Here is a 26,406-nt window from a genome sequence, read left to right on the forward strand (position 1 = left end):
GATCGTCGTATCGTAAACCGAGTTTCGGAATTTATATATATACACGAACATTCCAACAGGGGAAAATAAGTATTATATATATATTCGGTGAGATCGGTCGGTCGAAATGGCTATTAATGAAATTAACGCTTTGTTCTTGTCTGCAATTTGTGCGAAAACGGTGAAAGTAGTAGGAACGAAAATTATTAGAAGACCGGGCAGTAATAAGTCGGATAAGTTGGAAAGTTGGAAACTTTCCTTTCTTTTTTTTTTTTCTTCTCCTTTCCATTCGAAAATTCCGTATTTTCGTTCCATCCATTATTTTCATTATCGTTCCGCAGCAAGCGTTATTACGAAGACTCGTCGCACGACTCGATGATACGTGCGCGTGCGCCGTGTGTTTCTCGCTCTATCCATCCATCCATCCATCCCCTTCTAACGCTGTCGCGATCGTCAGTGAAAGCTATCACTAGGCGAACTCCCCCACTCCACCTACCTACCTACACGTGTACCACCTTGCTCGAATATCGCGAGAGAATTCTCGCCCCGAAACTCTAATTGACCTCTCTCTCAAAATTACTTACGGCTGCCACGCGCAGAAAATCTCTTAAGAAAATTTTAAACCTCGAAACAGGTTTTATGCGTGTAAAGTGTGCTGCCGCTCGGAAAGGAGCGTGACAAAAGGAGCGCGCCGGCTATTCAACGTGCCACCATCGCCACACAGCCTCGAACCAGGCCTCGGGGATCTTCTTTCGATCTTCGACGATTCCTTCTTCCGTATTTATTGTTATAAAGGGGGAAAAACGAGAAGCGTTTTTCCACGACAAAGAGATATCACGATACGTATATATATACACGTAATATAAATTTTTTTGGAATCTCGATTTTCTTTGAAGAAAAATCACATCTTTTTCTGATGCTCGTACATGATATCGTCGAATAATGTAACAATCGGGCGAGTCGTCCGAAAAAAAATTCGAAAAAAGAATCGCAACGGTCGGAGCGCGAGCGCACGTGACACGAGGGACACGCAAACCGTGTCCGAGAAGTCGAGTGCACCGAAATAGAAAGGCGGTGGGAAAGAGCGGCGCGTACCATGACCCAGAAAATTCAAACGGGACGCGGTGAAGCCGATTCGCGAAACGCCTCGTTTCTACGATTTCTTCCCTACGCGTTCAACATCTCCCGAAGGAAACCCGACGCGTTACACGTTATTTTACACCTCAACCTTGGAAAGCTTGCGCGGGGATCCACTGTCCATTCCACTATTCGAGCCGAGATTTCACTTTCAAAAGCGCGTACTAATTTTCCACGAATATACCGCGAGGAGAAGAGTGAAAATGAGTCGTTCGATTTTCGAACTCTCCCTTTTTCTCTCTCTCTCTCTCTCTTCACGATTGTACGCGTTGCTTTGTAACCGTATCGTCTCGCTAATGTTCGCGTTATTCATCACCGATTACTCATCCACCGTGTTTCGTCATCGGTCGGGAAAGATAGCAGATCGTTTGGCCGCGTACGCGTTCAGGTATTCCGTGCAATCGCGCATTATCGAGAGAGAGAGAGAGATAGAGAGAATCATGGAAGAAGAAAAGAAAAAAAAGGTTTTTGAAAATTTCATAGAAAAATACACATACGTAGCGTGAAATTCTTCTTTCACGTTAAATTCTCGAATGCGTATCCGCTCAGGCGGATATACATACGTTCTGTGTTACGTAGCGTAACGTAGAGTGCGCGCGCGAGAGAGTAGAAAAAGGGAAGAAGAGGGCGAAAGAAGAGAAGAAAAAGAGAAAGGACGAGGAGGCGGCGGAGGAGGAGGAGGTGGAGGAGGAGGAGCAGCGTGTGTGTCGGTGAACGCGAACGTTGAAAGTATTCGGAGGAGGCGAGTGGTAAAGTCGAACGAGGAGGAAGAGGATGGGTCCGAGATGCCGTTACTCGAAAGAGTCACTCGGGGCAAGCCTAACCCAACCGAGAGAATCGAGGATAAGAAGGAAGGAGGAGAAGGCTGAATTCCTCTTATTATTATTCTTCTTTCCATCGAGGACGAACACCCGAATGCTACTGACCTAATACGGCCCCTTTTTCTTTTTTCTTTTTCTTCGCGATACACCCGCGATACAAAGTGAACGGAGGTGGATCTAACGATATCTAGATCCTCGAGTCGAACGATGATAAACAGCCGCGATGATACGGCAAAATCCGCTGGATTCCGCTGCTTTTCTCGCTCGTTGAAATTCTTGAATGGAAAATTTTTTCCCCCCCTTCTCCTGTATCGAAATCACCCGTATTAAAATCATTATTTACGTTTTACTCGCGTCTCCTCGTATAAAAGCGTAAGTTGAGCATTTTTTCCACTGTTACTTTCGCAACGAGTTAGCATGCGAGCAGTGCGCTCCTTCAAGAGACAATCTCGAAACACGTATTTACGAAAGTCGAAACTTAACGATTTGTCGTCATTGTCGTGATATTATATTTAAAAAAAAAAAAAGACTGCGCGAATAGGCAAAAAAAAAAAAGAAAGAAAGAAAATTTCTCGCTCGAATATTTTTACTTGCGCGCTTTGCTTACTGCAGACTCGTGGAAATCGTGAATAGGTCAAGCTTGTTGTCGAATATAGGTAATTCGATATGTCGCTCAAGGTGAAAAGGCTCGAGAATTGTCCACAAGACGTTGCCGGTTGCTCCGCTATTCGTAGCAAAGAGATAAGCGAACGTCGTAACCAAAGTTCTTAGCAAGGCATCTTAGGTGTCAGGTGACGATGCTTTTTTGATTCGTAACGTAGCTGCATTGGTGACAACTACTGGCTGCTACTCGTAGCCAGGTCCCCCGTCTGAGATATACCTGACGTTTTTACAGTTAACCACATGCTGTGATATAACCATACACACGTGTGTATACACAAGTAACAAGTATATACTTCCATATTCGACTATTCCTAACGATCAAAAACCAACGGAATCTCCCCTCGATGACCTGGAATTCGAACGAGCGACGATCGATTAAAGGGACTCTGTATCCGTTCGATTATCGATCCTGTTACATACTATTTTCACACTTGGTTTTATTTTCCTTCTTTATCGGAAATAGATCGAAAAAGACATCGGATTTATTTATAATCTCGCATGTAGAAAATCTTATTTTTACATCGTTCAAAGCCTTGTATCTATGCCGTGTCTTTTTATATAGAACGAATTTCTTGGACGCGTTTTAAATTATAAACGATCGTTTCACCGATCGGTTCCAAACAAACGGTTGTGGAACGAAAAGAGCCAAGCCTCCCGATCCTCGAGCCCTGATAAACTTATTCAGAGGTCAATCAACGCATCCGGCTTTAATTAATTGCCTTTGGTTACTTTTAAAGAACCTGTATCCTGTCGATCCGATCCACAACGGCACATAAAGAGCGACGATAATTCGACTCCAGGGGGGAAGGTTATTGCCGCAGGAAACGGTCTACGCAATTCGTGTTATTGGTCATCCAGGGAAAACGCTTATTCTCTAATCCACATCGAAATAATAATAAGATAATAACACCATAAACAAAATAAATACGTGTCTCGAAACAATTTAAAACAATTGGATCAAAGGAAATGGAAAAAAAAATTCGTTTGACGAACGAAAACTCTCTCTCTCTCTCTCTCTCTCTCTCTCTCTCTCTCTCTCTCTCTCTCTCTCTCTCTCTCTCTCTCTCTCACACACACACACACACACACACACACACACACACACACACACACACACACACACACACACACACACACACACACACACACACACACACACACACACACACACACACACACACACACACACACACACACACACATTCTCTCTCTCTCTCTCTCTCACTGTAATAGAATTTATATAGTAGTGCTCGCACGTATTACGAAAACGGTTAATACTATGCGAGTCGGTACAAACAAGATGGATTTCTCAGGAGTTTGAGAAAGCAGGTTAAGTATCTTACATACTTAATTTGCTTCGGCTAGGTAGGAAACCAGAGCGATTTTTGTCTATCTATGTATTCCCGATTCGAGTCAAAGCGAGTCAAGTCGAGTTGGATCGAGTTGAGACGAGGGATCGAGTTTACGAGCGTTTCTGAGACCTGAGGCAAGGCTGGCCGGCTATCGCTTAGGTATGCGCCTGCAGCTGTTCTAAAATTCCAGCCAGGGATTGGCTTCTTCGATATTTTCGAATAGCGGCTTGTACTTTTCACGTGAATAGGCTATACAGGTATATTTGAGACAATGAATTTTACAAGAATTTTCGAAAATTCGAAAATTTATATTCGCGATTTCTTCGGAAACGAACGAATAATTTAAATCGTAATTTTTTTAATCAATTAATCATTCACGTATATGTATATATATTTTTCGTTGCGTATCTTGTTGTAGTATCGAAGAAGGTTTACGTGGTTTGATTGGACGAATATTTGAATATCGCGGGGGAAATACTTGAAATATTCGAACAGTCCGTTAAAGCTTGTGCGACTCCGCGTCACGAACCGACCACCGGAAGTAGGCGTAATAACGAACTCCCATTGCCTATACGTGCTGGGAATACAATAACATTGTAGGCTACGCACAAAGGTTTCTTTCCCTTGCAACGGCTACTTTAGGATACGCTAATCTCACGCCACGTTTTTTCCAAAAATATTGGTCGAATAACATAATAAACGTACTATAGCGTATACACTGTACCAAACGGTGGAGTAAGTTTGTTCGTATCATCGATCGTGAGAAAATCATTGAAATCATTTTGCACTTTTGTTTATTGAAATATTAAAAAAAGATTGGATCCGTTAAGATTAATAAGAGTCGTGAAGAATGATAAATTGACAATACGAGCGTGATGATGCAAATTATTTTTTTCTTTCGAAATCGATGAAATGAGGTTATGAAAAGAATTATTTCAATTTTTTTTACAATGAAAGGAGAAAATAATTTAAAATTATATCATTTAAAAGATATTATAACTTAACGATCGACAATAAATTGTTTATAATATATGATATATGTAATGTATGTATATATATATATGTGTGTTTGTGTAGAGCATGAATGCTCCACAAATTCGTTGATAGTACGATATTGGCATCCAGCGATGACCTTCACCTACCGATATTATACGACATTAACCCATCTTTCTTTCAGAATATGAATCAGGCTTTATAGCAGGAAACATTTATTTTGCAAAAATTTGATCTTTTAACAAATAATCTTTTGAGTAATTTATGATTATGACATTTGCGATTATATTATATTTTTAGATCTTGAAAAAATATTTATTTAAAATGTATATCCTCGTATATCGTATACTATATCATATCGTGATGATTTCATCCTTTGAAAATATCATCGTGAATAAAATTTCAGTTCCTACTAATTCACAATACAATACGTATAAATATTCATTTCAATGAGTGTATATACACATGGAGTTTGTTCATTCAAAGATTAGCCCAATCGCGATATTAACATTCGACTGTGAAACATTATAAAATAAACTTACATTTTCAGGCTGCGACGATCGCCTTTGCCGCGGTACACAGAAGAGCGGCACGCCGCTTTCTCGCTTCTTCTCCAATATAGCGGCTTCCGGGTCTTTCTACCAACACAAAAATAAACGAAATTTTCTCCACCAACACACCATCGATTCAGCACGCACGTTTCAATTGTATCTCTACGTCCTTCGTTTCGCTAGTTTCGATTCTCTTTACACATATCACCGACGCGGCACTGAACGATCAACAATCGATAAATATCGTTATGAAACACGTTGTATGAACTCACGATATATTTTGTCGTTACAAAGTAATTATTTCACGACTCACAATCACTTACACTACGTGTTGGTCGAGCTTCAAAATCCTTCGATTCGAGATTGAAACTCGATTCCTTCCAAGTAGCGATCCGACAATGCGGCGTTGTCATCGTCATCGTTGTCGTTTCGATTACACATCTCGATCTTTTTTTTTTCGATCGATTTCCTTTCCACTCCAAGTGCAACAACGATACGATTGCTCTTTTTGCGCCCTCGTTTATCTTTCAATTTTAGAGAATGTTGTTTACTATTTTCCGTTCACACGATTCATAGGCGTGTTAAGCTCTAACGACGCGCTGCATTTTTAGAGAACCGACGTGTCCGCCTCTTTCAGAGGGTTCGTCAACCCGGACCTGGCGTGTCGATTCGTAATCTTCCTTCGGATGATATCGAAGGATATATTTCCAATTATTATCAAATAATATATGTTCAAGATTTTATGAATAGACGAATAAATCACTACAACAATTGTTTAAACGAAGAAAACGTATGAAAAAGTTAAACAGCAAAATAAGACGCGATACACAATACCATGACGCTAACAAGTTGCGCGTCGCAGAACAACTGAGTTCGCTTCTATTACGACGGCCACGAAGATCCCCACTCCATTCTACGTCGATATTCGCGTCTCTTCGGAACTAAAGCGCTCGTTACAAGGATAAATTGCCGACAGTCAAGTATAAATCAAATATATATATATATATTTTTTTTTCATTTATATACATATCGTATGATATAAGTAATATAAATAAATTTTTTAATTTTTTCTTTTTCTCTTTTAATTTAAAAAAAATTTGATATTTTAATAACGTTTATTTTAAAACGAATTAAATAATGCTGAAAAAAATTCTTAATCTTTTTGTATATTTCTTGCAATATTTTTCGTTGAACTGAATGAAAAATATCTATAACGTTTATTCTAGTCTGATTCATTGTGACCGTAATTCGACAAATTGACTCTTTGTAATTCGGGTCAGGCGTGTCTGATTCTTGAACAAGAATTAAGATTAAATTAGAGCATCGGTTTATAGTCTATATAAAAAATAAAAAATTATAAAAATTAATCTTTTTAATTAAAATATGTTCAAAATTGCATTGTTCTTCGACGATTGAATCAAAAATTGAAAACACATATACAAATATACATTTCAGATAATTTATTATTTTTTTTTTAACTTATAGAAAAAGTTTCTTATAATTTGTATATGATATACCTCCACGTGTCCTAAATGACGCGCAACTACCCACGCTAATTAATCCATTTTCATTGTCTTTGCTCTTGACTATTCATCACGTTTCCGTTTCCGTTTCCGTTTCCTTTTTTTATACACTTTAATATATTTTTCATCAATAAGAAACTAGTTGATACAAGTTATTTTCTTTGACAGAAATTACTCAACTTGTAAGGTAAGTTGAGTATAAAAAAAAAAAAAAAAAAAAAAAGAACAATGTTTATTATATTTGTATTCGACATATTTTTGAATAAAAAATTTTATACTCGAGATAAAAAATTTTTGCAATATTGAAAAAAAAAAATTTATTTTACCGACTCATCGGGAATTTTCATCCATACGATATACGTGTTATCATTGGAAACATTATGACACACCCCGTACAGAGAAAGACAAATATCAGAACACCTACAACCACGCTTAATTTCGTTAAAATACAATGCGAGTAATAAACTGGTCTAGACATACGGTTTGGATTATGGTAGTTCTGTTTTGCGATATGTAGGCGGTCAGTGTAGGAGTGCCGCCGGACATGACGGAACATTGACGGATGAATAGAAACACACGTGTGGGTCGAAAGCTTCCTTCCTTGATCCAAAAGCACAAAATTCTGAAATTTAACAGATAAAACGAATCGATGGAAACCGTTAACGGATATAATCTTCAAAAGCATTTATCATTAATTTTGTTCTATAAATGCTCGATAAAGCTAAATATTTTTATGAAACAATTAAGAGAGAAATTATTAAATATATTTATTATTTTATAATAGAAGACATAAAGAATTAATAAAATGAGTCAACATTAAATAAGTTTAAATAAGGTCAATGACATTTAATCGATTTTTTTATCCTTGTATAGAGATTCACCTAAAAGGCTTCATAGAAGACTTTTCGTATCAGCGAACACGTATTATAAAAATAGATAAGAATACGAAAAATATAAAGTAAATATAAAATATAAATAATTTTTGTTATTTGTTAAAAATTAATTATATATTTTATTTACATTATATTACAAAAAAAATATTTAAATTTCAATATGGAATATTTTCTATGTTATGTAAATCTTCAATTATTTCTTCTGTGTAATCATTTTCTACTTCTTCTTCTACTAATTCTTCTTCTTTTCCCTTATCCATGAGATTGAACAGAGGTATTGGTTTCATTTTCCTGACTGCCATCTCAATTTTTTGAACTACGATGACTTCTCCGATTTTGGAAATAAAACTTGTCACTCTACAAGTACCTACGGTACCTATTCTGCCAGTTCTACCGCATCTAAATTAAATATATAATATTTCAATATTTTTTTCTATTTATTTATAAATAGAAAATCTAAATTGAAAATAAATTAAATAAATTTAATACCTATGAATATAACTGGCTGTATCCAATGGAAAGTCATAATTTAAAATGTGATTAACCATCACTGTATTTAAACCTCGGGAACCTCCGTTCGTCGTAGATAGTACCATAGTTTTACCATTTATAAATTCTCCATATTTTCCTCGTCGTACAGACAATGGCATATCGCCATTTAAATTTGTAACTTTAATACCACAATCGTTTAAAAAAGAAGAAAGCCAATAAGAAGTACTATTTTGATTACAAAATACAATTACGCGTTGATTATTTAACACTTTAGGTTTTATATATTTCAAAAGTTCCACAGGTTTTTCACTTGGTATTAATCTTATAAATTTTTGTGGAACTAATATTGTATGTAATTTTTCTGTTGTTATATGTTTTATTGAATCTACCTACAAATAAAATTATTTATTGTTCTTTAAAATTATTTTTAAAATCACTTAAATTCTATCACTTACGTTTACAATTCCATTCAATACATTCTTCATCCGTGAAGGAATTGTTGCAGAAGTTAAAATAAGTTGAGGTGAATCGATGAATTCATCTTTTGTTGTATGACTATATCCAACCTGTATTTATTAAAACTTCATGAAATTTATTTTATTTATCAAATATTTTTCATTCTTTTTTTTTTTTTCTACATACAAATATTCTTTTCATAAATACTCTTAATTTCTCCTCAAATGAATGATGAAACAAGGAATCTGCTTCATCTAAGACAACGAATCTTACAAATTTCAGATTATATACACCAAATGTTGTCAATTTACTAATAACTCCAAAACTACAAACAAGAATATCAACTTGACCCACAGGAGGATTCAATATTATTTTTTTTGTTCTGCCACCAGTGATTATTTTTATTTTAATGTCAAGATTTTTAGATATCTTAATTAATTCCAACTGAAAAAAGAAATAGAATGTTTTTTGTAAATATTATAATATAAATGAAAGTTTTAGATTTATATTATATAATACTAATGTATTAATAATATAATTTACTAACTGCAATTTGAACTGTTAATTCTCTTGAAGGAGTTATAATTAAACCCAATGGAGCATTTATATTACTTTGCATATTTTCTTTCCATTGTAAAATTTTAGTTACCAATGGCAAAAGATAAGTTAATGTTTTCCCACATCCTGTTTCTGCTGCTAATAATACGTTATATTCTTGAAGAATTTTTGGTATTCCTAATTTCTGAATTTCTAAAGGTTTATATATATCTAAATTTTCTAAATTATTACACACAGAATTATTTATATTAAGCTCCTCAAAATCAATTTTATTTATCTCTGTCTTATCCTGTAAAAGAAATTGTAATAATGAAACATATATCATAAAATATTACCATATGTATATACATATATGTATACATATGTACACATACATATATAAAAATAAATAAAAATTATTATACATTGTGATAAGGATATATAAAAAAGTGATCATTTTTGGATTTTCTATTTTTCCACCCATGACTAGCTAATATTAATTTCTTTTTATTTATATCATCTGGATAAAAATCATATAATTTTTTTTTGGAAACTATTATTGGTATTCTTTTTTCTTCATTTTTTACTTCATTATCAATTATTTCATTTTCTTTTTTGCGGCTTTTAACTATCGCTCTTGCCTAAATTGAAATTTATATAAAGTTAACTCAAAATACAAAATACATCATATAAAAAAAAATCAAATATTAAATATATAATTACATAGTGCCTTGTAAAATTGATAAATGATATATTGATAGTTTTATAACCAATATGACAAAATCGAAATAACATTTTATATAATCTTTATAAAAAGTTTTTACATTATATTAATTGTTTAAACATAAACACTAATAGTACTATAACATATATTACCATAGAAAAAATAATATATAGATGAAATAACAATACTAAAAAAAAATAATATATAGATGAAATATTCAATGAATGAATATCTAATTACAGAATTACAGAGTTAAATCAAGTTTAAATTTTTTAAAATAATTTGAAATTAATTTTATTAAAATATTTCTATTTTTTTAATAATAATAAGCAATTTAGTATAATTATAATAAAAATAAAATTTTATAGTTAATTTACATCAGTATATCATCTAGCGGTAAAAAAAAAGAAATTAATTAGCTAACAAATTTAACAATTTATATATTTCAATTTTTAAAAATTCAAATAATTGTTTAAACAATAAGAAATAATTTGAAACTATTATGTTCAAATATCTTGTCTAGTTATATTAACTAATAGTTATAATTAACTTTAAAATATTATATAATTTTTATTTATGTTTAATTTAAAAGATATTTCAAAAAAATTAATTTTTAATTATTTTTTTAGAATTTGAACATCAATTTAATTAAAAAATTCAGGTTTAAAATTAAGAAATATGAAATTTTTCAATCTTTCTATTTAATAATTTTCACTCATTTATTACTAGATGATTATAATGTTCCTAGTAGAGTGTCTGGTATAGTGTTTTTTATGTTATGAAATATATTTACAATTTCATTGACTAGTTTGAAAACAAATCCGTATTGCTACCGTATTGCATCATTACATGTCACTTCGTTATTTGATATGTTACGTTGGTCTTGTACGTCTTGATCTTTCATATCTGTCTGTATTCAGTACATATTGATAAAGTTCTATTTTATTAGAAATTTATGTACAAGACAGATATATTAAAATTAGTATATTATAGTTATATTTGTTGCAAATAAATTTATATTTGATTTATATTGAATTAGACGGTTTCATTTTATTTATTTTTTAATATTATTGAAGTATTTACATATATAATTATATTTAAAGCTGCTGAAGTATTTTGCATATATAATATTTTATTTTTTGTTTTTTTTAATGGAAATATAATTAACATAGATAAATATTAATATATTTAATTATAATCGTTCTAATAAATTTATAAGTGAATTATTGCAACGATCATATTTCGAGTGTTTCATTAAATCACGATTTACGAAAATTCAATTTGTGATAAAATTATCGTGTTTTATTTTCATAGTGATAAGTTTATTGTTTCCTGTATTTGAAATGGCCTGGTTTGCGAGATTTAATGGAAGAACTAATCAAGATCTTGTAGAATATCTTAGGAGTAAGTATATAAATACAGCATAATTATTATAATTTTTTAAATTATATTTATTACGATTTTATAAATAAATCAATATTATAAATAATAATATTATAAATAATTAAGTTGTAATAATATTATAAATAAATCAATGTTTTGAATTTAGCATCAAGAATAATTAAAACTGAAAGAGTTTATGAAGCAATGTCTGCTGTAGATAGGGGACATTATGTTCGTTCTGGATATGCATATTTTGATGCTCCACAACAGATTGGTTATGGTGCAACTATAAGTGCTCCTCATATGGTATATACCTTTTGAATTCATATTATATTTACATTTATACATTTATATTATATTATATTATATTAAAATAAAATATACTAATAAAATTTATAAATTAAAATTGTTCAGCATGCATATGCATTGGAAATACTTGAAGAAAAGTTATTTAATGGTGCAAGAGCATTAGATGTGGGTTCTGGTTCTGGATATTTAACAGCATGTATGGCATTGATGACAGGATCAAATGGATTGGTTGTGGGAATTGAACATATTCCTGAATTAAATTTATTTGCTATAGAAAACATTAAGAAGGATAATCCAGAACTTGTTGAATATGGTCGTGTTCAATTTGTTGGTAATTATTTTTAAAATTTTTTGGAAATATGGATTTATATCCTTTATATAAGAGATATGTAACATTTTAGATGGAGATGGAAGATTAGGATATCCACAACTAGCACCATATGATGCTATTCATGTAGGAGCTGCTGCTAAAGAATTGCCACATGCGGTAAGAAAAAATTTAAGTATTTAATGTAAATTATAAAAATTCAATTTGCACTTATTAAAATATTTTTTGCACAGTTAATTGATCAATTAGCTCTTGGAGGACGTATGGTATTACCAGTAGGTTCAGGAATAGCAGATCAAATGTTAATACAGGTTGACAAAACACATGATGGGAGCATTACACAAAAGCCTCTTACAGGTGTAGCTTTTGTTCCACTAACTAGTAGAGATAATCAATATTATATTTCATGAAATAGATGTGTGCTCCAATAAGTGAGTAATTTTTTTCTGAATTAAATTTAAAATAGTAATTTAAAATTTATAGTTTTAGTTATATTTATTCTAATATATGCACAAAATGACAAATTATATTAAATAAAATTTAAATTATATTTATTATGTGTATAAATAAAATTCAAATTGTATATGATATAATCTTAGTAACACAAAATACTATAAAATATATGTAATACATTCTGTGTCAACATATCTGACATGGACATCAATAAGATTTTCTCTTTAATGAAATCTTTTATTTATTTAAAAAGTTTTAGTTAGTTTATAATAACAGATATTGAATTTAATTACATTTCTTTTTTATTACAGCTAAATATAAATTTATATATATATATATTATACTATAGTTTTAGTTTTGACAGTAATTAAAATATTTATTATAATTTATTTTTTAAAAATATAATATTTAAGTAATACGTAATATATAATTAGTTGTGATTTTTCAATGATGTTAAATTTTTAATATTAATATATATTTTAGATATTCTGTTACATATAATTATATTCATTTTATACATAAAATATTATTATTTATTAATATTATTATTATTACATAAATATTATTTATGTAATCATGGAATGGTCAAAGTTGAATATTTTCAAAGAAATAGTTAAAAATTTACTGCAATGTATTAAATGTTATATTCATTTTTGTCATTAAATTTTGTCATGAAATATAAAATAATTATAAAATAAATTTATTTAATATGATGTGATATTATGTTCTGTGGTCCTATTTCATTTTAAATATATAAAGGGCAGTGAAAATTTTTTTAAATTATAATTAAATTGCTTTAACCATGAATAGACTGAATGCAGAACCTGATATTAATCCTATGCCAAGGAAAGCTCCCATCATAGCAGATGCAATTTCTTTCTCTTGAGAATCTACAACTCTATTTAAAAATCTTTAGTATAAAATTAATAATTTATTGAGTTAATGTGTGTAACATTATATCTATTCTATACATAACTTACGTAGGAGTTAAAATAAGTGTTAAATTACATAAATAACCATTGCTGATGGCAAATGCAATAGTTATTAAAATATAATAAATATCATTATGAATATAAACAGAGAGATGATGTCGAGGCTGTGCATTGCAAAACAGAAAAGCTGGTATGAAGGCAATTCTTATCAAACTTAAAATCACAACTTGCCATGGTTTGTTTTTTGGCTAAAAAATTGTTTTGTATACATTTAAATATTATTCTAATAAAAGATTATTATTTTTAAATTATTATTTTTAATATTTTATACAAACCCATTGAAAAATGCCTGATAATATTCTTCCAGTGTAATCACCACAACTAAAAATGAGATAGGTCACCACAGGCACAAAATAGATATCTATAAAAAATATAAAAATCATATAAATTATTAATATTTATATGATTTTATATAAAATTCAATTATAAAACTTACCATTCCATATATAACCTTTTCCTTTATACTGACTTTCTATTAATACAGTAAGTGCTGGGTATACAGAAAGAGATATAAAAAATACTAAAAGTACACTAATACCATAATGCCAAATTCTTTTTATAATACGTTTATAAGATACTGTAGTACTATGTGGAAAAGTTACTTCTCCAGTTATTGAAAAATCTGCTTCTACATTTTCGGGTAATTTTTCTATCATATGATGCTTAAAAAATGTCTATTATAAAATATAAATAATATCTATGTAATTTAATTCCTCTCTTTAATATACAATGTATTATTTATTTATATCTGCATTATTATCATAAGCTACTTATAAAACATATGTATGTAATGATGAATATCATTAATATATATTTATATTAGAATGCTAAATTACTTACTGCTTTTTCTAGAACTATGTATGCAATCAAAGATAAAAATAATATAACATCTCCAATAATGAAATAAACTAGACCTGAAAGAACAGGACTAGCACCAATCCAAAGAGAACATATTTCTGCCATAGCAGTAATAATCCCACCAAGAGCTTGTCCACTTGACATAGCTGTTATATATTTTGAAGAAAAACGTCCAACAATACCCATTAAACTTCCTCCAAAAATTGCACTTGCAGCTATAAATACATATTTAATTTTATCATTTTATCAAGTTTTATTATTCAATAATAATATTCAATTATCAAGTTTAATTATTCAATAATATTTTAAATTCAAAATATATATATACCATTTACACATGCTACTGTGGTCAAAGTAACTATTAAAAAAGTTCCCTGCCCTAAAAATAAAATTTATATTTTACTTTATTTTAAAATACCTAATTTTATATCAAATATTTTTTGTTTTGAAAACTTACATTTATCTGTATTTATTTTAACAAATATTGTTGTTAAAATAAAAAATAATAATATTGTGCATTGAGAGCCCACCATTCTTATTCTTAAAGAAATTCTGTTATTTTAATATTTCTTATGTAGTTTAAAATTTCTTTTTAAACTATTATTATAGTTATTACTATTATTATATTTTAAACTATTTATTTATATATATTATTATATTATTAATTCTTTTTTATTCCATAATTAATATTATAGAATTTACTTACCTTTTGTTAATAAATGCATTTATAATTAAAAAAAATGTATTTGGTACTGCACTTGCTACACTTAAATATGATGTAAAACTAGCTTGAAGATCAGTTCTTTTTTCCAAATTTTGTACATGAGTATAATTAATACTTTTAGAAGAATTTTCATGTATTTCTCGAAATTTATACATCCAATAATCATCAGCTGTGATGAAAAAACTCCAAGGAATTAATGTATTTATACCAAGAACATAAAAAACAATGTATGCAAGATTATATCTAAAAAAAAAAGAAAATAATTTTTAAAATTATATACATTTAAAATAAAATTGTAATAAACACATATACACATACGCGCGCGCGCACACACGTACGCACATATGTATATATAAGATATATTCATAATAATGCATAAAAGTTATTACTTGTCATAAGGTTCATATTGCTTAAAAAATGGTTTTTCATCTGGAATAGAAATATTTGGATCATCAGCTTCAGTTTCTAAATCATCTTCAAATTCACTATCTGATGCACTTCCTAATAAAGGTCTTCTATTGATAGAATATGACATACTGAAGCTAAATAAAAAAATTAATTGTTATATAAAGAATATAAAAAAATTTGTTATAAAATTGCATTTTCAATAATTATAAAGTTAATTGAACATTATATATATTTATATTTTGTACTTACAATATGTTATATACAAAGTTGTCACAAATTTTTCTCTTGATAATTCATTTAAAATATATGATATTTATTTATATTTTGTTGTGTAATACATATAAAAACTTTTGAAAAACCTTCGAAAACCATGTTTAGTGAACCATGTCCATCAAATGATTGATAGTATTTTCAGTACCTTATTGTTTTAAAATCTCGAAACATTATGTATATATATATACATACATATCATTTTCGACCACCTGTGACTAAACACAGATATAACTAAATACCATAGTATTAATCTTAATATTGTATTAATCTCAATATTTTTCTTTTCATTACATATTTACATCAATAAAAACAAAAACAGCTGATGCAGTATATAAAGTATTGATACTATTGACGTATATTGTTATACTATGCAATTCATCATATAAAAATAAAATATAAATATGTTTGTATATAAATATATATATATATCAACTAGAAAATTTTAAATTTAATGTTTTTTTTATTAATAAAACTCATCTTTACATTGCACATAATAAATAATAATTTAACATCAAATATTATACATATTTATGTTTGATGATCATTTCAATATATGTCATGTATTCTTATACTGTATAGATCGCACCATTGATTAGACAAAAAGAAGAGGTTCAAGTCCAATGTTATTCGAGTTTGCACACTGACGCGATGTAAAGATATTTATACGGAAAAGTATATGTCAGTAGTTTTTATTTTTATTATATATCTAAAAGATCATATTCTACGACTAATATTGGACAGATTTATTTGTAAACGTAGTTAAAGTAATGAATAATGAATATATTTATCATATTTCAACTTGTAAAACTTAATGTGATATGAACGTGTGATGATATACTGTGATAGATTACAAAAATGTATTGTGCATTAGGAAGATGGTAAACAAATATACATTGTAAAATTTTCAAAATATAATTAAATTATATCATTTTTTATAATTTAAAACAATTTAATAATTGTTTTCTTACAGTTTTTGCAGAAAAAATGCAGTAAGAGCTTTAAGTACAGGTGAAATATCCACTGCACTCCGACCTTTTTATTTTACTGTTCATCCTGATCTTTTTGGACAATATCCTACACAAAGAGTAAATATATTTTTTAATTATGATAACGTAGATAATTTATATCTAAATTTTCAAAGTATAAATAATTTAAAAAAGTAATTTAAATCGATTACGCGACGGCAACGCAGTTTATCGTTTGATTGTAATTGAGATTATTTATAGAACAAAGGAAGTGCAATAATTATTGCATATATGTGTATACATATAATGTTTATATATAAATAAATATATTACACTATGAAAAAGTTTACAATTTTTATTAGTTAGAAAATAAAAATATATATATTAAATGTAATAAATAATAAAAATATATTAAATATATATATATATATATATTTAATATATTTTTTTTATTAATATATAGTATATATTATATATATGCCAAATGTAGTAAATAATAAAAATGCATTAAATATATATATATATATTAAATTTAATTTTTTTTATTTTTAATATTTCAGACAGTAAATGAAAATTCTTTAAAACAGTTAAGTTCTATTATAGAAAGTTTACAACAGCAAAGACCAATAAGACCTACTATTTTGCCATTCTACTTACGTTCAAAAAATGAGGAAGAAGTTAAAGCTGGAAAATTTACTTTAGTACAAATACAATTAAAAGAAAAGGATATACGACAAACTATACTCTCTATTTTAAAAACATGTGATTTGCCAACAACATTTGTAGATCAAATTGAAGAACAAAAACCAATTGATAATACAAAATATAAATCAAAATTCTGGCAAAGAAAAGGAGTTGGAGAAGATATAGATTTTTCAGAACTAGAAGATGATCCTATTTATGCATCTATTTTAATGAAAAGAAAAATTAATTCAGAACCTGATACTCTTAAGTAACTATTTTATGTTTTAATTTTTTATTTTAAATAATTAAATAATGAATAATTTAAACTAATTATGATTTCATAGAGCATATTTAGATAAACACATTAATGAAGTACATGTAAAATTAGAAGCATGTAGACCAATAAGAGAGGAAGTACAAAAATTAGAAAAGATATTATGCTCTGAATTAGGTTTAAAAAATATCATATGGGATTGTGGTTGGAATATAGCTCATTACAGAGGATGTTTATTAGCTTTTAAAGCTTTATCTGAACATCATCCTAAATCAATGGAAGTACTCAAAAATAGGACACTTGTTTTTGCCAATGATACAGGCATTAGTGTAGAAGGAAATGTTATGTTAAATTCAGGTGAAGTTAGGCACAATTGGCTTGATGTAAGAATACATTATTAAACTTATGTATGTTTATATAATATATACTCTATTAAATGAATATTTATCATTGCAGTTAATTAAAAATATTCAAAAATACGATGTAGTATTATTGAGATTACCAGCTTTTGAGAAGGCAGTTTCACAAGTGCTTCTTAACATTAAAGTGGGTCGACGGTGCGTAATACAACATATTAATTGAGTGACGGTAAGGCTCAGGGTACTCTATATGTGCAGGAAGTTCATGCCGAAAGTAATGGTTAGCCAGTATGAACAACAACTACAACAACTTATCACTACTCTCTCAGATTATCGAGGTCGACGAAATTATCCAAAAGTGTGGCCAACCGATTTGTCAACATATGAAATTGTAATTGAGACGTTAGTATTAAGTAACTATTATATATATATATTTAACATATATATATATTTTTTTTTAATTCATTTGTAAGTATAAAATAAATTTAATTAATTTATTTTAATTTATTTGTAAGTATGATATATTATATAAATTTATATATATAAAATATGCATATAATAATAAAATAAGTTTTATTTAATTTCAGTGAAGCAGGTCCTTTAATGCTCTCTCCTACTGGACAATTTATTGTTCCATCTTCTTGCCCAAGTTTTCTCTTAGTAAATTTTATTACTGATAATTTAGAAGAAGCTACTAAAAGATTACATCATTACAACAAGTGAGATCATTTTTTTAAATTAATTTAAAAAATTTGTTTCTTATTTTAAATAATTTTCTTTTATAGCATAAAATATGTAGAACGTGAACTTCATAATAAAGTTGTCCAGGAATTGGGTTTGATTATTCTAAATAAGGATGATAGTATCACTCCAGATTTGATGATACAATGTTGTGAACGTTTATTATTACATAAAAATACTTTGGCTCCTTTGCTGAAAGATGTTATGTTATGGGTGACACATTATTACTCAATTATGAGTGATGGTGTATTATGTATACCATGGGATTGGAAACTTTGAATTACAATGTAAAATATTTTTAAATATTTTCTTTGCAGTTCTTTATCTTTATATCAATTCATAGAATTGTGTTATGAAATTATATGAATGAATTATATGAAATTATATTATGATTAATTAATAATGATTATTAAATATAATTTTGTTATATATATGATAATAAAATTATAAATATATATAAGATAAAAAATTAATTTAGAAAACTGCACAAAGCAAATAATTTTTATTATGCTTTATAAAATGCAGTTAGTACTGTGAATTTCTTTATAATTTATATGTAATTTGCATGTTGAATATTATTATTATTGTTATTATTGTATTTAAACAAAAAAATGTAAAAAAAAATTTTTTGTAAAATCATATAATATAAATAACGCATATAGAAAAATAAAAAAATTATAAAATTTTTAAATTAATGTTAAAATTTATTGAAATACCTATCATTAAAAAAAATCGTGTTGTGTATATGCGCGTGCGTATATATGTGTATAGAATTATGAAATTTTGAGGTTGATAAAATATATAAAATTTAGATTTATTTAAAATTTAGTAATTAATAATCTATACATTTAATCTGAATATCTAATCACTAATATAATTACATCTAATATATCTTATTAATAATGGTGGGGCGAACCGTTAGTTTCCTTGTTTTTTAGCATGATGGCCGTCACAGTGTTAAGAGATACGTCAAATTTGTATTTCTTAAGATAATTTCGAACGCATGTATATCGTATTTTTCAATTTTATGACAATAATTAAAAATTATTTTTGATTACTTAATGTACACACAAACAATAAAAATGCCGGTCCAAAAAGATTCAAATATCGTGAAAATTGCTGTTGAAATGACAGAACAAGTACCACAACTTATTGAATTTAATCAAAAACATCCACTTACTGGGATTATTCAAGTATTTGTTCATTTTATATATAATATTATATTGATTTTTTTTAAATTAATAATAATAATTTATGAAACGAAAATAATACAAATATTTATTTCTTATTAGGAATTGTGTAATGGATGGGGACTTTCTGATCCTGAATCATATTCATTACAATTTTCAGAAAGTAATAATCAAAATTATATTACAGAAAAAAATCGTAATGAAGTAAAAAATGGTAGTATTTTAAGATTAGAATTTTCACCTTCTAAAACAGCTTGTGATATCTTAACAAAACTTAATAATGGAAGTATGGAAGAAAAAACTGTTGCTTTGCAAAAATTAAGCACTCTTAGCACAGATATGACATTTGCATTAGAATTCATTAATAAGCAAGGATTAGCTTTGATTATATCGCAAGTATTTATCATTTTTTTATTTTGTTATATTGTATCATTTAATTATATTGTTTACATTTGATTATAATTTATATAAATAAGAGAGTTATCTTTTTATAGGTAGAAGGTGAAAAATATAAGGGAAATGCTCTTGCATATTCACTTCAATCATTTGTTGAACTAATGGATCATGGAATTGTTTCATGGGATATACTAGAAACACCTTTTATTAATAAAGTAGCAAGCTATGTGAATAATCAAGCTGTAACTCAAGATACCAATATTATTGAAGCTTCACTTAGTATTCTTGAAAATATAGTATTAAATTCCTCAGGAAAATATGGACAAGTCGAAAAAGAAGTGACTTTTCCCAATTTAGTGATGCATTTACAAAGTGCACGTCCGCAAATACAACAAAATGCTATAGCTTTAATAAATGCCTTATTTCTTAAGGCAGATTTATCTAAACGTAAAGCTGTTGCTGCAACTCTGCAGTCTAAGCAAATTAGAAATGTGTTTTTAACAAATATTATACAATCTACTGGTCAGGTATGAAATATTGAATCTTTTATTTACTTATATTATATTATATTTAATCATTATTATAAATTTATCACTAAAATAAATTTTAATATAGGTTGGTGCAGAAATGGCACATCAACTTTATGTATTACAAACACTTATGTTAAGTTTGTTAGAACAACGTATGATAACAAAAATGGATCCACAGGATCAAGATGCACATGATAAAATAAAAGAACTTCGAAGAATTGCTTTTGATACTGAAGGAGCTATAGGCGGAGATGTTATTGCTAGAAAACAAGGTCTTTTTGCTAAAGACTATAAAAAATTAGGTTTTAAATATGATATTAATCCTGCTCTTGATTTTACTGAAACTCCTCCTGGCATGCTTGCTCTAGATTGTATGGTTTATTTTGCACGTAATCATACTGAAGGTTATACTAAAGTTGTTTTAGAAAATTCTTGCAGAGCAGATGAACATGAATGTCCTTTTGGTAGAACAAGTGTGGAACTTGTTAAATTACTTTGTGAAGTAAGTGAATATATAAAATTTAAAACATAGATAGCAAATAATTAAAAGTTTCTATTGAATTTAATTAGGTTTTACGTATTGGAGAAGCACCTAGTGAACAAGGACAATCATATCACCCTATGTTTTTTACACACGATCATCCATTTGAGGAATTTTATTGTGTGTGCATAGTTCTCTTAAATAAGACTTGGAAAGAAATGAGGGCTACTACTGAGGATTTCATAAAAGTATTTTCTGTTGTAAGAGAACAAATTACTAGAGCTCTTCAATGTAAACCTACAGGATTGGATAAATTCAAAAATAAATTACAACAATTAACATATTCAACTATTACTAATTTATGGCAACAAGAAAGGACGAGTAGAGAAGAATGGGAAAGTCATGCAAGACCAATAGTTGAACTTAGAGAACAAATTACACCTGAAATTTTAGAATTAATTCAACAACAACGCTTAGGATTTTTAGTAGAAGGCACTAGATTTATGAAATATAGTGCTAGAGGACAGGTATTTGTTATTTAATAAAATAATATAATTAAATCAGATAATTTTCAGAATTATATGTTTATAATAAATATATTTGTATGTAAATAGAGAATTAAGGATAAGTTTTGGTATGTTCGACTTTCACCAAATCACAAAGTATTTCATTATGGTGATTGTGATGAAAAATCAGTACCAACAATTGATGAACTTCCTACAAAATTAGCTGTTGTTGAAATTCGTGCTTTACTGACTGGCAGAGATTGTCCTCATATGAAAGATTTACAAAGACGGAAAACTACACATCAATTAGCATTTTCTTTAATTTTAGATTCTGTAGAAGTTTCAAGTTTAGATTTTGTAGCTCCGGATGAACAAGTTTTTGATTATTGGACTGATGGCATTAATGCTTTGCTTGGTATTGTAATAAAAATAGTGTTATTCATGACTTGAATTATCTTTTTTTCATTTAAAATTAAATTTAAAAAATTATATCTCATCTTTACAGGTAATAGAATGACTAGTAAAGAAGCGGAAAATGATCTTGAGACTTTATTGTCCATGGATATCAAATTGAGACTTTTAGATACAGAAGGGATTGATATTCCTCAAGATCCACCTGCTGTTCCTGATCCTCCACCAAATTATGATTTTTGTTATGAATTAAAATAAGAATTTTGTTTTGTATTTATTAATTGTTATAGTCATTTGATATAAGATATATTAATAAGATAATATTTAGACACGTGTTTATTAAAGCGAAAACTAAATTTTACAATAAATAACTTACAATTTTTATAATAATAATTTTTATATAAATAATTTTTTTAATAATATTATGATATTTTTAATTATATACATAACTTTTTAATTTTTAATTATATGAATTAAAAAATATTGATATTTTAATTAAATTATACTATAAAAAATTATATTATATTTTACCAAAGATATATTTTATATAATTTCTAATATAATTTGCATATATATCAATTTATAATTATTGACGTATCAATAATATATATTACTGATATTATTATCATATTTCTGATATATTGATAAATTGATAATACTTTTTTTTATTTAATAATAATAATAAGAAGAATCAAAAAATTAAAATTATGTATGATTTTACTAGTAATTTTTTTAATAATATTATTGTAATTGTAATAGAAATGTTTTAAATAGAATAAATTCTTAAAAATAAGTTATTTGTTAAATCGTGTTTTATTTAATATAAATAAAAAGTTATAATATTAAAAATGAAGATTATATGTGATATAATATTAAGTGCTTAATTATTAATATTTTTTTTCTTAAAGATATAATGTTATTAAAAAATACTAATTACAATTTATATTATTTTTTACATGATATCTTCTGAAAGTATTTGATAATTTTGAGGGTCATTTGCTTGGTGATTTGGAGGGCATAAAAAAAATTCGATAAAATTAAGAACAGGACCTCTGCTAAAAGGGTTTAAATATCTTCCTTTTTTGTCCCTTAAATATGAATATCGTTTGTAATTAAACATTTCATTTGTAGTTAAATTCATACATGCATGCAAAACCTGTAGATTAAAAAGATTATTATAAAAAGTTAATTAAATTTAACATATTACAGCAGAACAAATTTTTATATTTACTGAAGTACAAGTCAAAATCCATCCAAGTCCACAGAATACTAGTGCTTCTAATACACCTAATACATATAATAATTGGATTCCTTCAATTGCCATACAGTAACAAGCAAAATAAATAGTAAATGAACAGTTTATTGCTACACACATAACAAAAAGAAAGAACCACATTCTGAAATAATAATTTATTAATAACTATAATTAAAAAATATTGAATTATATTTATAATTAAATATAAATTGTTAAAATTTACCTGTTTCTTAAACCTACACAATTATATATAAATGGACAGTGATGATCAAAATATGTAACACATCTATTACAAATTCTGCAATGCTTAGCTCTTAAAGGTCTAAAACATCTACAACTGTGGCATAAACGAGATAATACTACATTCCTTTTTTTCCATTTATCAAAATATGGAATCTGAAAATAAAAATTGTTTCATAAAATGATATGCAATATTTTTTTAGCAAGATATGAAATTATAAAATACTTGTTTAATTGCTCTATAATAGGTTTCACTATTTTGTGGTACATATCCAGGATCTCTTCTGTTTGCTACAATCCATGAAATCCACATAACAATATTCCAATAGATAAAACAATAATGACTACCGCGTAAAAGATTCCATGTTAATGGTATACATTTTAATAAATACATTGGATATCCCCATAAAAGAACAGATATCATAAATAATAATATAGGTCCTTTACTGTTTCCAGCTCCACCAAACAATAATGCCCTTAAAAAAGAGAAAGATATAAATTTTTAATTGATAAGATATTTTATAAAATATTTTTTACAAAAGACAAAATATGAACCAAAGTTCATTAATAGGTGGAATCCATCTAGCTCGTCGTTTCTGTTCAGCCTGCAATATTCTTACAATCTCAGAATGTCTATGACTTTTTGCCAACTGTAATGGTGTTTTGCCATTTTTGTCACGAGGTTCTAGTTCAATCTTACTTTTTTCACATAATATTTTAACACAACTAACATTTCTAGAAAGACATGCTAAATGAAGTGGAGTAGATCCAAAATAATCTGGTTTTTGTAAATCTACCCCACTATACATAAGTAATCTTATTAATTCTGCATGACCTTTGTATGCAGCCCAATGAAGAGCAGTATCTCCATTTATATCTGTTAAATGTCCTAATGCTCCAGATCCTAACAAAAATGCTGCTGTTGCAAATTTTCCAAACATACAAGCAGTCATGAGAGGTGTTAAACCTTTAAAATCTGCTGCATTAACAGCAACTCCTGCCTAAAAATAAATAAAAATAATTTATATTTTTATTATTAATTTATTTATTAAAATTAATAGAAAAAAGATAACAAATTATGATTTTATATATAAGATCAATTATTAATTAAAGTTAAATTACCTTTAATAATAATTGAACTATTGCACTATGACCTTTTCGACAAGCCCAATGTATTGGTCTTGGTCCTTGAGTTCCAAGACAAGAAAGATCTACTGGTCCATTTCGTTCTATTAAATATCTCATTACCTATAATATAATAATAAATATGGATAAATAAATTATTATTATTTATAAAAAAGAAACTTATCAATAGAATTATTTCATTAAAAAAAAACTAACTTCAATATTTCCATCTAGAGCAGCCCAATGAGCAGGAGTATATCCCCATTCATCTCTTGCACTTAATACACTTAAACCATTTTTTTCTAGTAATTCATCGACTACTCCAATTTCACTAAAAAAAATATTTTAATTATTTTTGAGTTCATCCATATATTATTTTATTATATTTTCATGATAAAAATTATATTTATAAAAATTATATAATATGAGTACCCAGATCTAAGAAGTTCGAAAATTTGTTTTGTTTCATCAGAGGGTATTTGACCTGGAGCTGTTTCATCAGTATAAATATTATCATCGGGACCATTTCTCGGTCGTAATTGTTTAGATGATGCATGATTTTGATGAGTAGTATTAGAAATTGGAGTATTGGGTAGATGCCCGACCATGTCGGGATCGGGACTTAATTCCCATACGGATCTCGCTGCACCAGGCCCTGTTACAGGGCTCACAGGATATACCTAAAATTAATTATACTTAAGATTATTCTATATATTAATATTAATATTTGTTATAAATAGAATTCTTTAAATATCAAATATTTTTAATTCATAATTTAAATTGAAAAATTTTTTTGAATTTAAATTAAAATATTTGATACTTAAATAATAAAATATGTTTAAATTTTGAAATTAAGTTCTTTTAATAAAGATTAACTAACAAAATGATTAGCTATATATTTTCATAATATTAACATAATAATATATATATTTTTATATATAACAAAAATTTCTATTTTAGCTTACTTTGCAAAGCGTTGCGAGTTCCGAATTTGTACGCTCGTGATCGGAAGGTGTTCTAAAAGATATGCTCTGTACAGAAGTTATCCCACCTTCCGGAACGGTTAGTCACAAGGAAATATTTGGTCCAACCATATTTTTTAATTTTCTTTTTATTACACACCTTTTCCTTCAATATAATAAATTTTGAAATAATACTTTCTTAATAAAATAATGAATCATGTTACAAACAGCAATATCTGCATTTCTAAATGAAACTATTCCTATATGATTTGCGCATTCAAATCAATACTATGAGTGAATAAACGCCTGCGTACTAATGTAAGGCGCGAAATTAATATCACAGATAAGATACAGAATAGATTTAATATTTATTTTCTCTTTTCTTTTGTTTTTAACAATTACAAGATTTTATTCTAAAAATTCATTGTAAAACAAAAA

At 27.8% G+C, this 26,406-nt stretch overlaps 7 protein-coding genes across 13 annotated transcripts in view; 3 read left to right on the plus strand and 4 right to left on the minus strand.

The window, feature by feature from the left end:
• Nucleotides 1-6,369, minus strand: part of LOC408780 (signal-induced proliferation-associated 1-like protein 2) — a 28,311-nt gene extending 21,942 nt beyond the window's left edge. Inside the window, exons 1-2 of one of the 2 annotated variants that reach the window (XM_016911833.2) lie at nucleotides 5,820-6,369; nucleotides 5,488-5,583 (exon numbers count right to left, since the gene is read on the minus strand). In XM_016911833.2, coding sequence (XP_016767322.1) covers nucleotides 5,488-5,583; nucleotides 5,820-5,915 — 192 coding nt within the window. In that variant the 5' untranslated portion in view covers nucleotides 5,916-6,369. The remainder of the gene's footprint in view (nucleotides 1-5,487; nucleotides 5,584-5,819) is intronic. The other variant, XM_016911832.2, reaches the window with a different exon arrangement.
• A 1,392-nt stretch (nucleotides 6,370-7,761) lies between these two features.
• LOC552664 (probable ATP-dependent RNA helicase DDX28) lies at nucleotides 7,762-10,275 on the minus strand. Its single transcript, XM_016912029.2, has 7 exons — nucleotides 10,121-10,275; nucleotides 9,823-10,038; nucleotides 9,408-9,707; nucleotides 9,047-9,304; nucleotides 8,860-8,970; nucleotides 8,402-8,793; nucleotides 7,762-8,311 (listed from the first exon to the last, which is right to left on the minus strand). Exons 1-7 carry the CDS (start codon nucleotides 10,190-10,192, stop codon nucleotides 8,068-8,070), a joined length of 1,593 nt encoding a protein of 530 aa, XP_016767518.2. The 5' UTR covers nucleotides 10,193-10,275; the 3' UTR covers nucleotides 7,762-8,067.
• A 596-nt stretch (nucleotides 10,276-10,871) lies between these two features.
• Nucleotides 10,872-12,820, plus strand: LOC409488 (protein-L-isoaspartate(D-aspartate) O-methyltransferase). Of its 3 annotated transcripts, none has more exons than XM_392995.7 (6): nucleotides 10,872-11,006; nucleotides 11,436-11,525; nucleotides 11,671-11,810; nucleotides 11,919-12,144; nucleotides 12,215-12,300; nucleotides 12,375-12,820. In XM_392995.7, exons 1-6 carry the CDS (start codon nucleotides 10,991-10,993, stop codon nucleotides 12,549-12,551), a joined length of 735 nt encoding a protein of 244 aa, XP_392995.3. In that variant the 5' UTR covers nucleotides 10,872-10,990; the 3' UTR covers nucleotides 12,552-12,820. The 3 variants fall into 3 exon arrangements, with proteins under 3 accessions (XP_392995.3, XP_006567210.2, XP_016767427.1); XM_006567147.3 differs by having other exon boundaries at nucleotides 10,956-11,040; XM_016911938.2 differs by having other exon boundaries at nucleotides 10,956-11,029.
• A 469-nt stretch (nucleotides 12,821-13,289) lies between these two features.
• Nucleotides 13,290-16,956, minus strand: LOC552653 (equilibrative nucleoside transporter 3). Of its 2 annotated transcripts, none has more exons than XM_006567149.3 (11): nucleotides 16,818-16,956; nucleotides 15,826-16,064; nucleotides 15,558-15,710; nucleotides 15,151-15,411; nucleotides 14,902-14,984; nucleotides 14,773-14,823; nucleotides 14,427-14,659; nucleotides 14,023-14,260; nucleotides 13,862-13,947; nucleotides 13,575-13,774; nucleotides 13,290-13,492 (listed from the first exon to the last, which is right to left on the minus strand). In XM_006567149.3, exons 3-11 carry the CDS (start codon nucleotides 15,701-15,703, stop codon nucleotides 13,381-13,383), a joined length of 1,410 nt encoding a protein of 469 aa, XP_006567212.1. In that variant the 5' UTR covers nucleotides 15,704-15,710; nucleotides 15,826-16,064; nucleotides 16,818-16,956; the 3' UTR covers nucleotides 13,290-13,380. The 2 variants fall into 2 exon arrangements, with proteins under 2 accessions (XP_006567212.1, XP_625031.3); XM_625028.6 differs by having other exon boundaries at nucleotides 14,902-14,996.
• On the plus strand, nucleotides 16,429-19,245 carry LOC412457 (T-cell activation inhibitor, mitochondrial). 3 transcript variants are annotated; one of them, XM_016911937.2, is made up of 8 exons: nucleotides 16,429-16,744; nucleotides 16,820-16,934; nucleotides 17,375-17,766; nucleotides 17,843-18,155; nucleotides 18,229-18,329; nucleotides 18,372-18,533; nucleotides 18,719-18,850; nucleotides 18,917-19,245. In XM_016911937.2, the coding sequence occupies exons 1-8, from the start codon at nucleotides 16,725-16,727 to the stop codon at nucleotides 19,149-19,151; spliced, it is 1,470 nt and encodes a 489-aa protein (XP_016767426.1). In that variant the 5' UTR covers nucleotides 16,429-16,724; the 3' UTR covers nucleotides 19,152-19,245. The 3 variants fall into 3 exon arrangements, with proteins under 3 accessions (XP_016767426.1, XP_395914.1, XP_006567213.1); XM_395914.5 differs by having other exon boundaries at nucleotides 16,431-16,727; nucleotides 18,390-18,533; nucleotides 18,917-19,244; XM_006567150.3 differs by having other exon boundaries at nucleotides 16,705-16,727.
• Nucleotides 19,246-19,749: 504 nt separating this feature from the next.
• LOC412456 (engulfment and cell motility protein 1) lies at nucleotides 19,750-22,663 on the plus strand. Its single transcript, XM_395913.7, has 7 exons — nucleotides 19,750-20,065; nucleotides 20,165-20,458; nucleotides 20,557-20,985; nucleotides 21,074-21,490; nucleotides 21,559-21,996; nucleotides 22,084-22,390; nucleotides 22,481-22,663. Exons 1-7 carry the CDS (start codon nucleotides 19,934-19,936, stop codon nucleotides 22,642-22,644), a joined length of 2,181 nt encoding a protein of 726 aa, XP_395913.3. The 5' UTR covers nucleotides 19,750-19,933; the 3' UTR covers nucleotides 22,645-22,663.
• Nucleotides 22,664-23,180: 517 nt separating this feature from the next.
• On the minus strand, nucleotides 23,181-26,267 carry LOC409559 (probable protein S-acyltransferase 23). The gene is made up of 9 exons (XM_006567146.2): nucleotides 25,972-26,267; nucleotides 25,439-25,686; nucleotides 25,223-25,337; nucleotides 25,004-25,129; nucleotides 24,437-24,882; nucleotides 24,108-24,357; nucleotides 23,865-24,037; nucleotides 23,618-23,783; nucleotides 23,181-23,542 (listed from the first exon to the last, which is right to left on the minus strand). The coding sequence occupies exons 2-9, from the start codon at nucleotides 25,612-25,614 to the stop codon at nucleotides 23,339-23,341; spliced, it is 1,656 nt and encodes a 551-aa protein (XP_006567209.1). The 5' UTR covers nucleotides 25,615-25,686; nucleotides 25,972-26,267; the 3' UTR covers nucleotides 23,181-23,338.
• Between the last annotated feature and the right edge of the window lie 139 nt (nucleotides 26,268-26,406).

Source organism: Apis mellifera, linkage group LG4 (assembly GCF_003254395.2).
Source record: "Apis mellifera strain DH4 linkage group LG4, Amel_HAv3.1, whole genome shotgun sequence".
In the NCBI taxonomy this organism is placed as follows: Eukaryota; Metazoa; Arthropoda; class Insecta; order Hymenoptera; family Apidae; genus Apis; species Apis mellifera.

Coding starts and splice junctions, on each gene's coding strand:
- LOC409488 (XM_006567147.3), top strand. CDS start 10,971: ATGTCACTTCGTTATTTGATATGTTACGTTGGTCTTGTACGTCTTGAT. Junction 11,041..11,435: donor TTCATATCTGTCTGTATTCA/GTACATATTGAT, acceptor TTATTTTCATAG/TGATAAGTTTATTGTTTCCT. Junction 11,526..11,670: donor TCTTGTAGAATATCTTAGGA/GTAAGTATATAA, acceptor TTTTGAATTTAG/CATCAAGAATAATTAAAACT.
- LOC552653 (XM_625028.6), bottom strand. CDS start 15,703: ATGTCATATTCTATCAATAGAAGACCTTTATTAGGAAGTGCATCAGAT. Junction 14,997..15,150: donor AATGCATTTATTAACAAAAG/GTAAGTAAATTC, acceptor TTAAAATAACAG/AATTTCTTTAAGAATAAGAA. Junction 13,775..13,861: donor TATCAGGCATTTTTCAATGG/GTTTGTATAAAA, acceptor ACAATTTTTTAG/CCAAAAAACAAACCATGGCA.
- LOC412456 (XM_395913.7), top strand. CDS start 19,934: ATGTACACACAAACAATAAAAATGCCGGTCCAAAAAGATTCAAATATC. Junction 21,491..21,558: donor TTGTTAAATTACTTTGTGAA/GTAAGTGAATAT, acceptor GAATTTAATTAG/GTTTTACGTATTGGAGAAGC. Junction 22,391..22,480: donor TGGCATTAATGCTTTGCTTG/GTATTGTAATAA, acceptor TCATCTTTACAG/GTAATAGAATGACTAGTAAA.
- LOC412457 (XM_006567150.3), top strand. CDS start 16,705: ATGTATTGTGCATTAGGAAGATG. Junction 16,935..17,374: donor GACAATATCCTACACAAAGA/GTAAATATATTT, acceptor TTAATATTTCAG/ACAGTAAATGAAAATTCTTT. Junction 18,156..18,228: donor TTAGGCACAATTGGCTTGAT/GTAAGAATACAT, acceptor TTATCATTGCAG/TTAATTAAAAATATTCAAAA.
- LOC552664 (XM_016912029.2), bottom strand. CDS start 10,192: ATGTTATTTCGATTTTGTCATATTGGTTATAAAACTATCAATATATCA. Junction 10,039..10,120: donor TCAATTTTACAAGGCACTAT/GTAATTATATAT, acceptor ATTTCAATTTAG/GCAAGAGCGATAGTTAAAAG. Junction 9,305..9,407: donor AATTAACAGTTCAAATTGCA/GTTAGTAAATTA, acceptor TTCTTTTTTCAG/TTGGAATTAATTAAGATATC.
- LOC409559 (XM_006567146.2), bottom strand. CDS start 25,614: ATGGTCGGGCATCTACCCAATACTCCAATTTCTAATACTACTCATCAA. Junction 24,358..24,436: donor CCACCTATTAATGAACTTTG/GTTCATATTTTG, acceptor CTCTTTTTTAAG/GGCATTATTGTTTGGTGGAG. Junction 24,038..24,107: donor ATTATAGAGCAATTAAACAA/GTATTTTATAAT, acceptor TTTTATTTTCAG/ATTCCATATTTTGATAAATG.